The 14,134-nt window shown below is 39.7% G+C and overlaps 1 protein-coding gene across 1 annotated transcript in view; it reads left to right on the forward strand.

Annotated features, from left to right (window-relative positions):
- The window catches only part of ANTXR1 (ANTXR cell adhesion molecule 1), a 309,492-nt gene that overhangs the window by 229,123 nt on the left and 66,235 nt on the right, over positions 1 to 14,134 (forward strand). Inside the window, exon 17 of the mRNA XM_036751470.1 lies at positions 485 to 565. Coding sequence (XP_036607365.1) covers positions 485 to 565 — 81 coding nt within the window. The remainder of the gene's footprint in view (positions 1 to 484; positions 566 to 14,134) is intronic.

The following is a 14,134-nucleotide window of genomic DNA, read 5'->3' on the forward strand; positions in this document are numbered from 1 at the left end:
TATATGTATGTGTATGTATGTGTGGATGTATATGTGTATATACACACACACACACACACACACACACACACACATACATATATATACCTCTTCAGGGTCAGAGGGTATTACAACCATGTGACTCAAACTCATATGACTTAAGCTTTCTTGTGACTTAGGCAGGTCATCAAAGACTCTTGATTCAATCAAAGGCAAGAATCAAAGGCACTTGGTTGCTTTAGTGCTGAGAAGCACTCCAAAAGAAAAAGCAGCAAAAAAAATCACACTTTGCTTGCTATTACACCATTGTCACTAGAAACTCAGGAGAATGGGCCAAGGGAGCCAGAGGCATGGAACCCCTTTGTTTCCTCATCAAATATCATGACAGCCCCACTTGCAACTTGAGTTGTCAGTCCAATGTATTCCCCATCACTGAAGAAAAATAGCTAGAGGTCCATATTTAGTGGTCATCAGTTACATGTCAACACATTTGTTCTCTTTACAGGGAAAACTTGATGCCTTCTTTGTCCTGATACGGAAAGGTTATGACCGGGTGTCCGTGATGCGCCCACAGCCTGGTGATACGGTAAGATTGTATGACGATGCTCAGTCTATGTTTTTATGTGTCTGCATATAAGCATACACACAAACAAATTCTCTATATCTTTTTCAAGGAACAACCGGGTGTACTTTAGATACGTGCTTTCATTTGTCAGTTTACATTGTGTTGAACCAAGTATCAAACAAAAAAGTCCTAATTCCACAGGGACATCTTGCTTTCTTTTTCGCCAACAAAAAACTGAGGGAGTGGTGGTGGTGTTAAGCGTCCTAGGATTTGAGATCATAAAACACAGATAAAGTGAATTAATCAGACTTTGAAGAAAGTTGCTAATTATACCATACAAATTTGAACAGGAAAGTTGAATAAATGCTGATGACATTAACCCCTGACACTATTCCAAGTTTTCACCTAATAAACCAAAAAATCTGAAATTTCTGGTCCAATTTTCTATGAGTGACGTTAAGCTACAGTGTACTTAGAGATGTCTCCCTGAGAATTTATTTTCTCACTCTGCACTTTCAGTTGTCTGAGTTATAGCTAATATAATGCATTGAAGCACACAAGTAGACCTTTCAAAGTTCAATGAAATCTTCCCTGAAATTGAAATTGAGTTGTGCTCCAGGTATCTAAGCACCTGAAGAAGCATTCATATTGTTGACTTGGGCAGAACTCTGAGCATTGAGTGAATGTTGCAGAAATGAGTTTAAATGTAAGGGAAAATTTCTGAATGATTAAAGCTGTCCCAAAGTGTAACAGCGAGGTGGCACAGTGGATAGAGCTCTGGGCTTGGAGTCAGGAAGTTTGTTGTTGTTGAGTCATTTCAATTGTGTGTGATTCTTCATGACCCCATTTGAAGTTTTCTTGGCAAAGATACTGGAGTGGTTTGACATTTCCTTCTTCAGCTCATTTTATACATGAGGAACTGAGGCAAACAGGGTTAAGTGACTTGCGGAGGGTCACACAGCTTGTAAGTGTCTGAGACTGAATTTGAACTCATGAAGATGAGTCTTCCTGATTCCAAGCCCAGTGCTCTATCCACGGTACCACCTACTTCCTAGCTATGTGACCTTGGGCAAATCACTTAAACTCTGTTTGTAACTAGAGAAGGAAATGCCAAACTACTTCAGTATCTTTGCCAAGAAAACCCCATGGAGAGAGGTCAACAGGGTCACAAAGAGTCAGACATGACTGAAATGGCTAAACAACAATAAAGTTGAATATGCAGGTTTGGAAGGTAGTGAGTTAGATGACCCAGATGTTATAGAGAATACATTCCTGCTCAGGTACAAACAGGCTAGACCAAATGTCCCTTTTGAGGTCCCTTAATGACGTCAAGATTTAGTGATTCTAAACCCCATCCTCACCCTGGTTTTGATCCTCATTGCTGTAAATAACTGCAAATGAGATCTGAACACCTTTCTTGCTGCCTCTCCTACTTGAGGCAGTATGGTTCTGTGGAAAGCATGCTGAACTTGGAATCCTAGGGCCTAAGTTCAAACCCTGGCACTGCCACTTACTATGTGGGTATGACAAGCCAACCTCTCTGGGCCTCAGTTGCTTAATCCATGAAATGAAGGGATTATACCAAATGACCTATAAGATCCCTTCTGGCTCTGGATTCTATGAGCTTGTGGTGGCTATGGATGAGATTTCTGATGCCCCTCAGTTGCTTTTAAGAGTTTTGAGGGATAGTTCTGATGCCCATTAGCCCATTAGCCACCAATGTCTTTAGATGCGGCCAACTTGTATCCTATGATATACAATGTTTACATCTGCGAGGCAAGAAGAATAAGATTGTTGCATATCATGAACTAGTAGCAACCTATATGATTAAAAAAAAACAACCCTCATGGCTCATAAGAAGAAGGAACGCAGGAAACAAAATAACTTATAGTAAAATACAATTCTGAAAATCCAGAATCCTGTTTGTCACAGAAGGTAGGTATTAAACATGCTGGAGATTCAAAAGTGTGAGAATTGTTTGACAGCAAGAGAATAAAACAAATTAGTTATCTAAACTTAACCTATCTATGGAAATGTGTTTTACACGACTGTACATGTATAACCTATATCAAATTGTTTGCCTTCTCAAGAAGTGGGGAGAGGAAGGAGGAATGGAAAGAATTTGGAACTCAATTTTTTTAAATGTTAAAATTTTTTACATGTAATTGGGGAAAAAACTCTCCAGAAAAAAGTAAAGTACAGATAGCTGAATCCATTAGCAATAGAATGGGAGCCTGCAGAATTTCTTTTCTCAAATAAATATATACATTCAACTTATATTTATTCTCCAAATTGAATGAAGTATTTGTTGATGTCCCAATTGGGAGGAAAATAACTGGACATGCAACATAGAACAGCGGATTGAAGGTCAGCTTTAGAGTCTTAAAAGTGTCATTTCAGGTGCTGCTTCCAACACCTTCTTGGCTATGTAACCATGAGCGAACTAATCTCAAAGTGCCAAGGTCAATTCTATAAGATTTTAAATTATTGACAAGTTTTTGATATACATTGGTGGAAAGAGTTCTCATACTGGGAGTTCTTCCATACTGAAGTCCCACATCTAGACTTTTTTTTAAAAAAACAAATGTGTATAAGGTAGGTAGAGATGTTATAGGCAGGATTGCTATTCAGGTAAATATTAGGAAAAATCAGGCAACAAGAATCAGACTGAAAAGACTGAACAACAACACAATTAAACTGTATCTGGCCACAGTTTCTCCATCTTTGGTCTTTTATAAATGTAGTGAGGTTTTTTTTCATTTATTTTCTTACCAGCAATGTAAAGCATAAATATGCCCCCAGATGAAGAAAACAAAATTCAATAAATACCAATGTTGGTCATATTCTCACATGTACTCCTAAACTATTTCTGGGGTAAAATAAACTGTTTCATGTTCATACTATAATTATGGGACCAAACATTGAAAATGGCTATTATTACAGGTTTCTTTATCATAAGAAAGCAAACTAGGGCCTACCAAAGCTTCTCTCTTTTCTTTTTCTCTTTTCAGGGTTAGGTTTGATAAATCTCAGAGGAAGTTGAGATGGGTTTTTTCCAATAATCTTTATCATAAACTTATTAACTATCTCAACAAAAACAATCACATTTTTAAAATTTTATTAAATTCATTTAAAATAAACAGAAAAGTATATTCATTTTCTAGCCCATATTTCTTTTTTTCTGATTCACGAGCATAGCATGAGAGACTTTGAAAAATCCTTTTGTGGAAATCTATCTAGACATACACATACTTTTACATACATTATTCCCTTAATTCACTAGTCTAATTTTTTGTTGGTTCTTTGGTTTGAACCTACAATTCAATTGGTGTAGGGAATCCCATTGTGGAAAACCCTTCCATTGAAGTACATAGATATTTTATCTATAATTTCTAGTCTTAAAATTTGCCCAAAGAAATGAGAGAGTAAATGACTTGCCCATTGTCACAGTATGTATTAGAGGCAAGACTTGAACCCAGTTCTTCCTGACAGCAAAGCTAGCCCTCTGTCTACTGTCCCACTGTCCCACTGCCTCCACAATCTAATTACCTATTCAAAAAGGCAATGATCTTTGAATCTGAATCTCAACTCTGTCTGTTATTTACTCCTTGTGACTCTGGGCAAGTCATTACAGGCAAGTGAATATGAGTCATATTGACTTCCAATAATCCCTACTTCCTTTTCTAATTGTTAAAAAAATATGTCCTCAATCATGTATTATGAGATTTTGTCAGCAAAGGAAAGTTCATGTCTTTAGTGTCTTTTCCAAATCTAGCTTCCATCATAGCTAAGCTTGCTAAAAGCATGGGAAGTATGTAAACTTTAATAAAAATAATAGCAATCACATCTAATTTGCTGTTTCCTTTTCAATTCTCTATTCCATTTGTGTCCTTATCTGATTTTGTTGCCTTTTTTTTAATTTAAAGAACCTACTTCTTTGTAATAAGTTGAGTTGTAGTTGAGTTGTTTCGGTCTCTTTGTGACCCCATTTGGGCTTTTTTGGCAAAGATAATGGAGTGGTTTGCCATTTTCTCCTCTGGCTGATTTTATAGGTAAGAAAACTCAGGCAAACAGGGTTGAGTGACTTGCCCAGGGTCACACAGCTAGTAAGCATCTGAGGCTGGATTTGAGCTCAGGTCTTCCTGACTCCAGGCCTGGCACTCTATCCACTGCACCACCTAGTTGCCTATGTACAAAGTAAATATCAAGTCACTTCTGGTAGGAAAGCAGCAACCAATAAGCTAATAAGGAAATGCCTCATATAGGAGGTGAAATCGAATTTAACTTTGAAGGAAGCTAAGGCTTCTATAAGCAGAAGTGAGCAAGTGGTGCCTTCCAGGCATGTAGGATCATCTGTGGAAAGATGGAATATCATGTACAGGAAATAATAATTTGGTGACTTTGGCTGAAACTTCAAGTATTTTAAGGGGAGTACTGGGAAATAAACATGGGAAGCTGGAGTTGGATCTAAACTACAAAGAGTTTCAAATGATAAACAGAAGAGTCTGAATTTTACCATCAATGAAAGTAGGAGCCACTGTTGCTGTTCCAACAGGAAAGTGAAATGGTCAAGTTGGGCTTTAGGTATATCACTTTGGCAAGCATAGTGAGAATAGATTGAAAAGGGAGAGAGATTTGAAGCACAGAGTCCAATAAGAAGTCTTTTGCAATAGTCCAAGCAAGAAATAATAAGGGCCAGACCTAGAAAAATGGTTGTGTAAGTGGAGAAAAGAGAGCAGATATGAAAGATGTTGCAGAGATAGAATAGATAAGACTCGAAAATTAATTGCATTTAGAGAGTGATGAAAAGTGAAAAAATGAGGATGGCCAAAATTTTGAGCTTGGGTGACTAGAAGGATGGTGACATCATCAATAGCAATAAGGAAGTTAGAAAGAGGAATGGATTTGGGGGGAAAGACATTGACTTTTTTTGGATATGTTAAGTTTGAAATACTTGTGGAACATGCAATTGGAAATGACCAAGAGGTAGTTGGTGATGTGAGACTAGAGTCCAGGAGAGATTACACTGGATATATAGGTCTAAATCATTTACATAGAATCATTGAATCAATGAAAGCTGAAGAAGTCACCAAGATAAGGTATAGGGAAAGAAAAGGAGACTGAGGGGAGAACCTTGTGGTACATTCGAATAGATGGTATAACAGGAATGGTGATCCAGTAAATAGAAACAAAAGAAAGTAGCGTCACAAAAACCCAGAGAAAATGATGTCCAGGAGAAAAAGGTAGTCAACAGTTTGAAATGCTGTAGAGAGGTCACAGAAGGATAAGAACTAAGAAAAGGCCCTTGGATTTGGCAACTAAATGATGACTGAGGTCTTTGGAGAGAAGTTTTATTTGAGTGATGAGATCAAAAGCCAGAGTACAAGGTGAGAAATGAGTGAGAGGAGAGAAGTTGGAGTGATGAGTGTAAACATGGAGAAGAGATATAGAACCAAACTTGTGGGTTTATGGAGTCAAGTGAAAGGTTCTTCTGTTATGTTTTGTTTTGTTTTGTTTTGTTTTAAAGGCCAGAGGAGACCTTTTCAAGTTTGTAGGCAACAGGGAAAGAGCAAGAATATCGATAGAGACTGAAGAACAGGCAAGTGAGGTCAGATCAGGGATGATGGCCTGGGAAAGCACTAAGAGATGGAGGGACTTGTGGTCCTGGTGAGTTTGAACAGTAGTTTTAGGAAGATGGTACCATAGGAGAAAATGGAATGATAGATCTGCCTATAGCCAGATAGAAAAATTTAAAATTTCTTGAGCACAGGAAAACTCCTGCGACTAAAGTGAGGTCAAGGTGATACTCCGGCTCTCTCTCTCAGCCTTAAATTCTATTATCTCAACATGCATATGATGTACAGTCAAAATTTATTGGGCAGGTTGGGTCTATACATATCCCTAAAACTTACCTTCTTCCTGGTCACAAGGAAAGGTCACCTAAGAAACATGGGCCATATTGTCTGCAAACATTTCAACAAGCATTTATGAAATGTCTGTTTCATAATATGTATAAAGCAGAAACAAGGTGGCCTAGAGTATAGAGAACTGGCATCCAGAGTGAGAAAGACTTGGGTTCAAATGTGACCTCTGACATATGATGACTATGTGACCCATAGTTGTGTCAATGGGCACGGACTATGCCGTCCCCTCAGGCAAGTCTGTATGAACTAACAGATTGCAGAACAGGTGAGGACCTGCATTAATAGAAGGAATTTCCTCACAGGGAGCTCACTTTGCCAGTTACAACGCATCAATTTTTTTTAGATGTTTAAGAAAATGTACTACCTAGACACTATTACAATGGGGAAAAATGATACAGTTTTGACAGTTTACATTATAGTAGGGCAGAGAGAGTCATAGAACAAGTATATAAGTAATATTTATACAAGTGAGTAATGATAGAAACGAACAGGAGATTAGCAGAATGTCCTAGGAAAATTTAAGGAAAGGAAGAACACTTTCAGCTGGAGTAAAGAGGAGGGATCCAGTAAGAATGCACATAGGAGGTGGCCCTGCAGCTGATCCTTCTATTTTGGTCTCTACCATCTTCCCTGCTGGCAATTTTTTCTTTTCTTTGACTTCCTTTTTAGCAAAATCTCATGCAAAACTTTGTTTTAGCAAACCTAAATTGGCTCTATAGAGAGGACTCTGAGACTCCCCTCAGCACTGATTTATAGTGCTTGCCACATTTTCCATAAATTCCAAATGAGTAAATCTCAGCGTGTGCCCCAAACAAATGAGAGTCACACGTTCTGGATTTTTCCTTTAAAAAAAAAACAAAAACATCACTTAATTATGTTATAAATTATGTTCTTAGTGAGTTTCAGCACATGTTGACCTCACAGAAACTCTTTGCTTTTAACAAAGCTTATCTGGGCCAAGCTTCTCAATTAATTAACTCATTCTCCCTGACCATGAAGGGGGAAGGTGCAGATCTCCGCTGCACATACCACTGCTGAGTCTATTAAAACAGCCTCTGTGAAGTTACTGGAAGGATCGTATCTGTCCTTTCACAGCAACAGCCCATAGCTAGCATCCGCATACCTACTACCTCAGAGAAATATATTTATGAGGTCAGAAGCAAGACTGATGGGACAGCCAGAATAGGTTTGTCATCATTTGTCACCAGAATTTGGTTTATCACCATCTTTCATCTCTTTCTACCTGAGATGGGTCCAGAATCCTATGTTCCCTTGGACAAAGACAGAAAATCTCAGCTCCAAAATGAAAGAGAAAGTATGGGAAAGAGAGACTTTGAAAAGGCAAAATTAGCAGTGTCCCTTAGTGTAAAGCAAAAATATTTACAAAGCTTCTAACCACATCACTGTGATATGAGGGTATGAGAAAGAACTTGAGGGAAGCTTCTGGACAGCAGGTTTGTAATGAGCCATATGTGCCCCAGGGGTACCTGGAATTTGAGGTTTTGAATGGACTTATTTCTCTCTGTCATTAACTACCTTGCCAAGCTCAGGTTTGAGTTAATAGTTTATTTTTGCTTGTCTTCTCCTGGGTGCTTCCATGTGAATCACCTTATGTACGTAATACAATGAAAAGAGGACTGGAGTGCAGAAGTTTGAAGAACTGACTTCTCGTTCAGCCTTTGTGACTAATTCCCTTTGTAAGTTTGGCCTCCTTCCTTAAACAACCAGGGCCTCAGCTTTTTTCAAACGTAAAATAGTAAAGCGGCATCAGATGGACTCGGGGTTACTTCCAGCTCTGAGATTTTGTGATTCTTTGGGGCACTTTTTCATCCATAATTCTGTGTGATTTGTCATCCAACACCCCAAGCCTCTTTTTAATAGTGTAGCTCAAGCCCTCTATGTTCCCATTCTTATTCCTAGCTCTCAGGAAAGAATGTGATAAAAGTATAATGAGGTTTAAAAGACTGGTGAAGCTTCAAATGTGCTCTTGGATGAGGATACATTCTGACAGGGAGCAAAGCCTTCAGTTACAGGACAAAAGCTGTGGATAGGGGTGGGGTGGGGGCGGTTCTGACAACTGTGAGCTATTAATGAACACATTTGGGGAAGGCAAAGGGATCCTTTCTGGTGCCCCTACAGTCATGCCATGCAGTAAGTCACCTACTTACAAAGCTGACCCTGACACTGGAAACAAAGTCTAAAATTACCCGCAGAAGTGTCTTGGAGGAAAAACAAAAGCATCCAGCATCAACGCCACTGGTATTACATCCTCCCCCAGCACAACACTGGTCAACCCAGCAGGCCTCTCATCAGATAGGTAGTTTGTGTTGTCAATATGTCAATATGTGAACTGCTTGGTGTATGTCCAGCACACATTACAGCTTTTTGCAGGAATGAGCAGCAAGCTATTTTTGTCCCAGAGGAAGAAGGCCTGCTAGAGCAAAGTAATCCTCTCCCTTGAAGTGATTAAGAATTAGAAACTGATTTCAAAACTCTAGCTGTGATGCACTAATTTCTAATGATCAACAATGATAGAAGTCATGACAGATCCAAAATTCTCCTTTAAACCAAATTTTAACTTCCTTATCTGCTATACCATTTATGACAGCAACTAACTAATAATACAATGGTCTAATTAAAGTTCTGTCTCCTTTGGTTTCCCCTCCCATCCTCTCTCAGCTTAAGTGCTAAAGAGGAGTAGAACCAAAAAAAAAATCAGTCACTGGAGGGAGGAACAAGTGGTACAAAATGTCTGGGCAATCCACAAACTGGGTAATTAAATATCAGATAAGAAAGAATCACCCCATGGCACTGATAAGGAGAATCTTTGTCAGCATCAAAGCCACAATCAGCTGTTAACAATACACATCATCCTTTTGGTCCAGATAAACTAGCTGCACCTCCAATATTTCACACAAATAAAATTCCTCATCTGTAGGAAGAGTATCTTTTATAGGAAATCATTTGTCCCATTATGAATTTCTTGTGGCAAACATGAAAATTGTTATCTTTAAGGGAGGGAATAAAGCATGGGGTAATGGAAAGAGGACTCAGTTTGGATCTGGATTCAACGTCAGGCTCTGCTTGAGTAAATTTCTAGTTCTATGACCTTGGGCAAACCATTTATCTTAGTTGGACCTCAATTTCATTACCTACAAAAAGAAACACTGGACTAGTGATCCCCAAAGTTTCTTCCATTTCTTATATTCTATGGACCTGTGAGATTGTTACAGGCACAGCATCTGGTTCACTGAATCAAGGCTGAGAGGGAGCACTAGCATTCAGATACAAGAAAAAAGCTAGAAATGATGGGATTTCAGACAGCAGTTAGGTGGTGTGGTGGATAGAGCCTCAGACAGTAGCTACGTAACCCTGGGCAAATCATCCAACTTCTGTGTGCCATCTATAAGATGGGTATAATAACAGCACTGACTTCCCAAGGTTGTTGGAAGTGTGAAATAATATTTGTAAAGTCCTCAGTACAGTGTCTGGCATATAGCAGGTGCTTTAATAAATCTTCATCCCCTTCCTTATCACCTCCCCCCCCAAAAGGATAGATGCTAAATAGAGTCTAGGTGCCATGTTGAAATTTTTTATTGAGTTAGAGTTACTGATAGTATCAGGCTAGCTTAAGGCCGAGAGAATGATAATACATTTGCTGATATCTGTATTGGACGATAGCAGTAATAGTTATCACCTGGGACCTTGTTTTACTCAAAATCATAATCCTTCTTCTTGTAAGTGAGGTGAGGTGGTGGGGAGCTGGAGGGGACCATAGAGATCATCTAGACAAATTTTATTTCACATTAACTGAAGCCAGGAGAGAAGTTACTTGACTAAGGTAACACAGACAGTAGTAGTTGGGACAGGATTCAAACCGAGGCCCTTTGACTCCAAGTCCAGTGCTTTTTTCTGCTAAACCACATTGTGGTCTAGGAAGATTCTAATATTAGAGGGAGGTCCCTTTGTTTTTCTTGAAGGGACTCTTTGTGGATCAGGAATGAGGGGGGTAGTACATTCCATTACTATCTACAAGAACCAAATATTCAGGCAAACGCCGGGTTTGTTTTGAAAGACCAAGACTTTCTGCAAGCAGAAGGATTCTCGTGGAAATAACACACTCGCAAATAAAAATTTTGAAATATATGAGGAAGCAGGCGCAGAGGTTGTGAAATTCTCTTCACAAGAATACAGACAAAGACTACGCTGAGGGACAGATGTTTCAAATAGAGAGAGAAGCTAGGTCATGTGATGTTTCCATGTTAGTCTTATCCTTTAGAAAGCCTAGATATGTATTTCTTTGTCCCAGTAAGGGAATCTGCTTTTTATCCACCTCACAAATTATCTTCCAAGTGGGGTTTAGCCAACAATCATGTTACCAAACAAAGCAGGTACCTGAATGATGTACAGAGAACAGTGTCTAGGTGGTGTCATAGTGCACAGAGGGCTGATTCTGGAGTGGGGAAGAGTTAAAATCAAATTTGGCCCAGACATTTACTAGATGTGTGACCTTGGGCAGGCTACTTAACCTCTGCTTGCCTCAGTTTCCTCAACTGTTAAATGGGGGTGACAATAATAATACCTATCTTCCAGGATTTTTATGAGGATGAAGTGAGAAAATATTTGTAAGAAGGACTTAACACAGTGCCAGGCACATTTGTTTTTGTTGTTCTGTCAGTTTTCTCGGCAAAGATACTGGAGTGGTTTGTCATTTCCTTCTCCAGCAGATTAAGGCAAACAAAGATTAAGTGACTTGCCTGGGGTCACACAGCTAGTGAGTATCTGAGGCTGGATTTGAACTCTGGTCTTCCTGAGTCCAGGCCCAGCGCACTACACACTGAGCCATCTACCTACCTGCCTCTTCCTGGCACATAGTAAATACTAAATAAATGCTAGCTATTATTATTAGAATACCTTGTTTAAAACAGACTCCTAAAACAGAGCAGGACAACTGATGGGACTGGGGTGGGGCCTAATAACAGCTCCAGTTTTATTCTTTTTAAGGTTTGCAAAATGATTTTATTACAATAACAGTACAGTTATGGTACAGTATCATCAGTATTTACCAATAAAGACAGTACAATTAAAGAAAAATTAAGGGACTTGTCCAGGGTCTCGCAACAGGAGCCAGAATGCAAATATGAAATGTCTCTAAAGTCTTAATGCAGTTTTAAGCTTTAATAGCGCAAAAGTGCATGAAGACTTTTGGAGCACCCTGTACTTCTGAGTCCAAGTACAACAGCACTCTGTCCATTGTCTCATATTGTCCTCACCCACCAGCTCTCTCTCTCTCTCTCTCTCTCTCTCTCACGCACACAAAACACACACACACACACACTCTCTCTCTCTCTCTCTCACACACACACACACTCTCTCTCTCTCTCTCTCTCTCTCTCTCTCTCTCTCTCTCTCTCTGTCTCTCTCTCTCTCTCTCTCTCTCTCTCTCTCTCTCTCTCTCTCTCTCTCTCTCCTTCCTACTGTCAACCTATCCCTTGCTCTCCTATTCTGTTTCCTCTGTCTCCTACCTTCAGCATCCTGTGGCATCCCCATCACTAAGCCCTGTAGAGAGTACTGCAGGTTACAAAGATTGTTGACTCTTCATCCAGAGCCACAGTTTATTTAGCAACATATGATTTCTTTTGGCCCGGTATCTTCTCTGGATAGTTAAATCCTCACTGGGATTCATTCAGTCCTCACTCTTGGAAATTATTCTCTTCATTATCTCACTGGAGAGGGATGTTAGCACTTGAAAGTCTTGGCTGGCGCTGCTGAGCCAAGAAAATACCAGAACCAAATCATTGGAAAATCTGTAAAAATTAACTTCTTTCAAGAAAGCTATGGCCAAAGTAGATGCTACAGGGCAGTCCATCCTGAGCTTATTCAGTACAACATCCTACCCTGCAGCAGAAGGCTGAGCTAAATAAATAAATGTAGTGCGATACAAGTGAATAAATCTTGTTGAAGAGAATACCCTTGTTCTGTCCTTTATCCGTTGCATTCCCTTCTTTTTCATCTCCCCTTCCCCCATAGGCTCCTCCTCATTGTCTTCACTCTCCCTTCCTTATCCTCCCTACTACCCCCCACACACACAAAAAAGATTTTTATTATTTCTCTAAGCACTCTGAAGAATGACCTGCTTCTGGGCACCTCATTTTAGGAAAAACATTGGCAAGATGGAAAGCATCCAGAAAAGGGGGGCCTAGAAACTATGCCACTAGGTTAGCACATTATGTGAAGGAATCAATATCCAAAAAGCTCTTTACGGGATTGAATGATGGGCTAAATCTAATAAAATGAAATTTACTAGAGATAACACAGAAGTTTACACTTCGGTTCAAAACTTAACTTCACAAGTACAATGCGGAGAGGAATACTTAAAAAAACAACCAGTTCATGTGAGAAAGATTTTGGGGACAACTAAAGAGCTAATGAAATCTTAGGCTGAGTTAAGAGAAGCCTAGCATGCAGAATAAGGAAAGTGGTTGTTACAGCTTTCTGACTTCATCAGATCCCATGTGAAGTGGTGCATTCAGTTCTGAATAATATATTTTAGGAACGGCATTAACAAGTTGGAGCCCATACCACAAGAGGGCAATCAAAATGGGGAAGGAACTAGGATACCTGTCAAAATCATTAGAAGGAATTAGGTACGGAAATGAGAAGGTTTAGAAGGAACATAGTTCCTATATTTGGAGCAGCTAGGTGGTACAATGCATAGAACACTGGGTTTGAAATCAGAAAGACCTGAGTTTAAATCCAGACTCTGATATTGAGTAGCTGTGTGACCCTGGGCAAGTCACTTAACCCTGTTTGCCTCAGTTTCCTCATCTGTAAAATGAGCTGGAGAAGAAAATGGCAAACCACTCCAATATCTTTGTCAAGAAAACCCCAAATGGCGTTACAAAGAGTCATATGCAACTGAAACAACTGAACAAGTTCTTATATTCCTATATTTGCTGTTATATGGAAGAGAGTTTAGACTTGTTCATCCAAAGAACAGAAGCAAGAGTGATGGTTAGAGAGATAGACGTAAGTCTGATTCAAGGAAAAAACTGCCTCATGAATAGACAGTAACTATTTAGGGGCCTCTAGGTGACACAATGGATAAAGTCTCAGACCTGGAATCAGGAAGACCTGAGTTCAAATCCAGCCTCAGATACTCACTAGCTGTGTGACCCTGGGCAAGTGTATTGGCAACCAAAAATGGGCTCCTTAGCACTTAGTCAACAAGTGCCCTTGACTAGTTTGGCTTTTTCCCCTGAACTGAATGCTGTTTGTATCTTGGACTGGAGTAAGCTTGTCGGCCCCTTCACCTTGCTTCCCTTGCTTAAGCTGATGGAAAGAACCTGTGCTTTCCCGGTCAACCCCTTCACCTTGCTTAAGCAGATTGAAAGAACCTGTGCTTTCCCCGGCGTACCTTACACCCCCGCAGAAGCTGGATGGTTAAAAGCAGCTCCCGTTGGAGCCAGAGGCTGCTATAGCTATAGCCACAGCTGAAGCAGGAGCTGCCAGTAGCAGAGCTGACCTACGGGAGGAAGCTGAACAAAGACTTCAGGCCAGTGGGTAATCTTTTTACCATAGAGGGGGAAGTATGATTTTGCTTTATGCAATCATGCTTCTCTGTAGCCTCCTGGTTACTCTTTCAAGGCGTACTTATTGGGCCTGG

Source organism: Trichosurus vulpecula, chromosome 3 (genome assembly GCF_011100635.1).
Source record: "Trichosurus vulpecula isolate mTriVul1 chromosome 3, mTriVul1.pri, whole genome shotgun sequence".
NCBI classification, from domain to species: Eukaryota; Metazoa; Chordata; class Mammalia; order Diprotodontia; family Phalangeridae; genus Trichosurus; species Trichosurus vulpecula.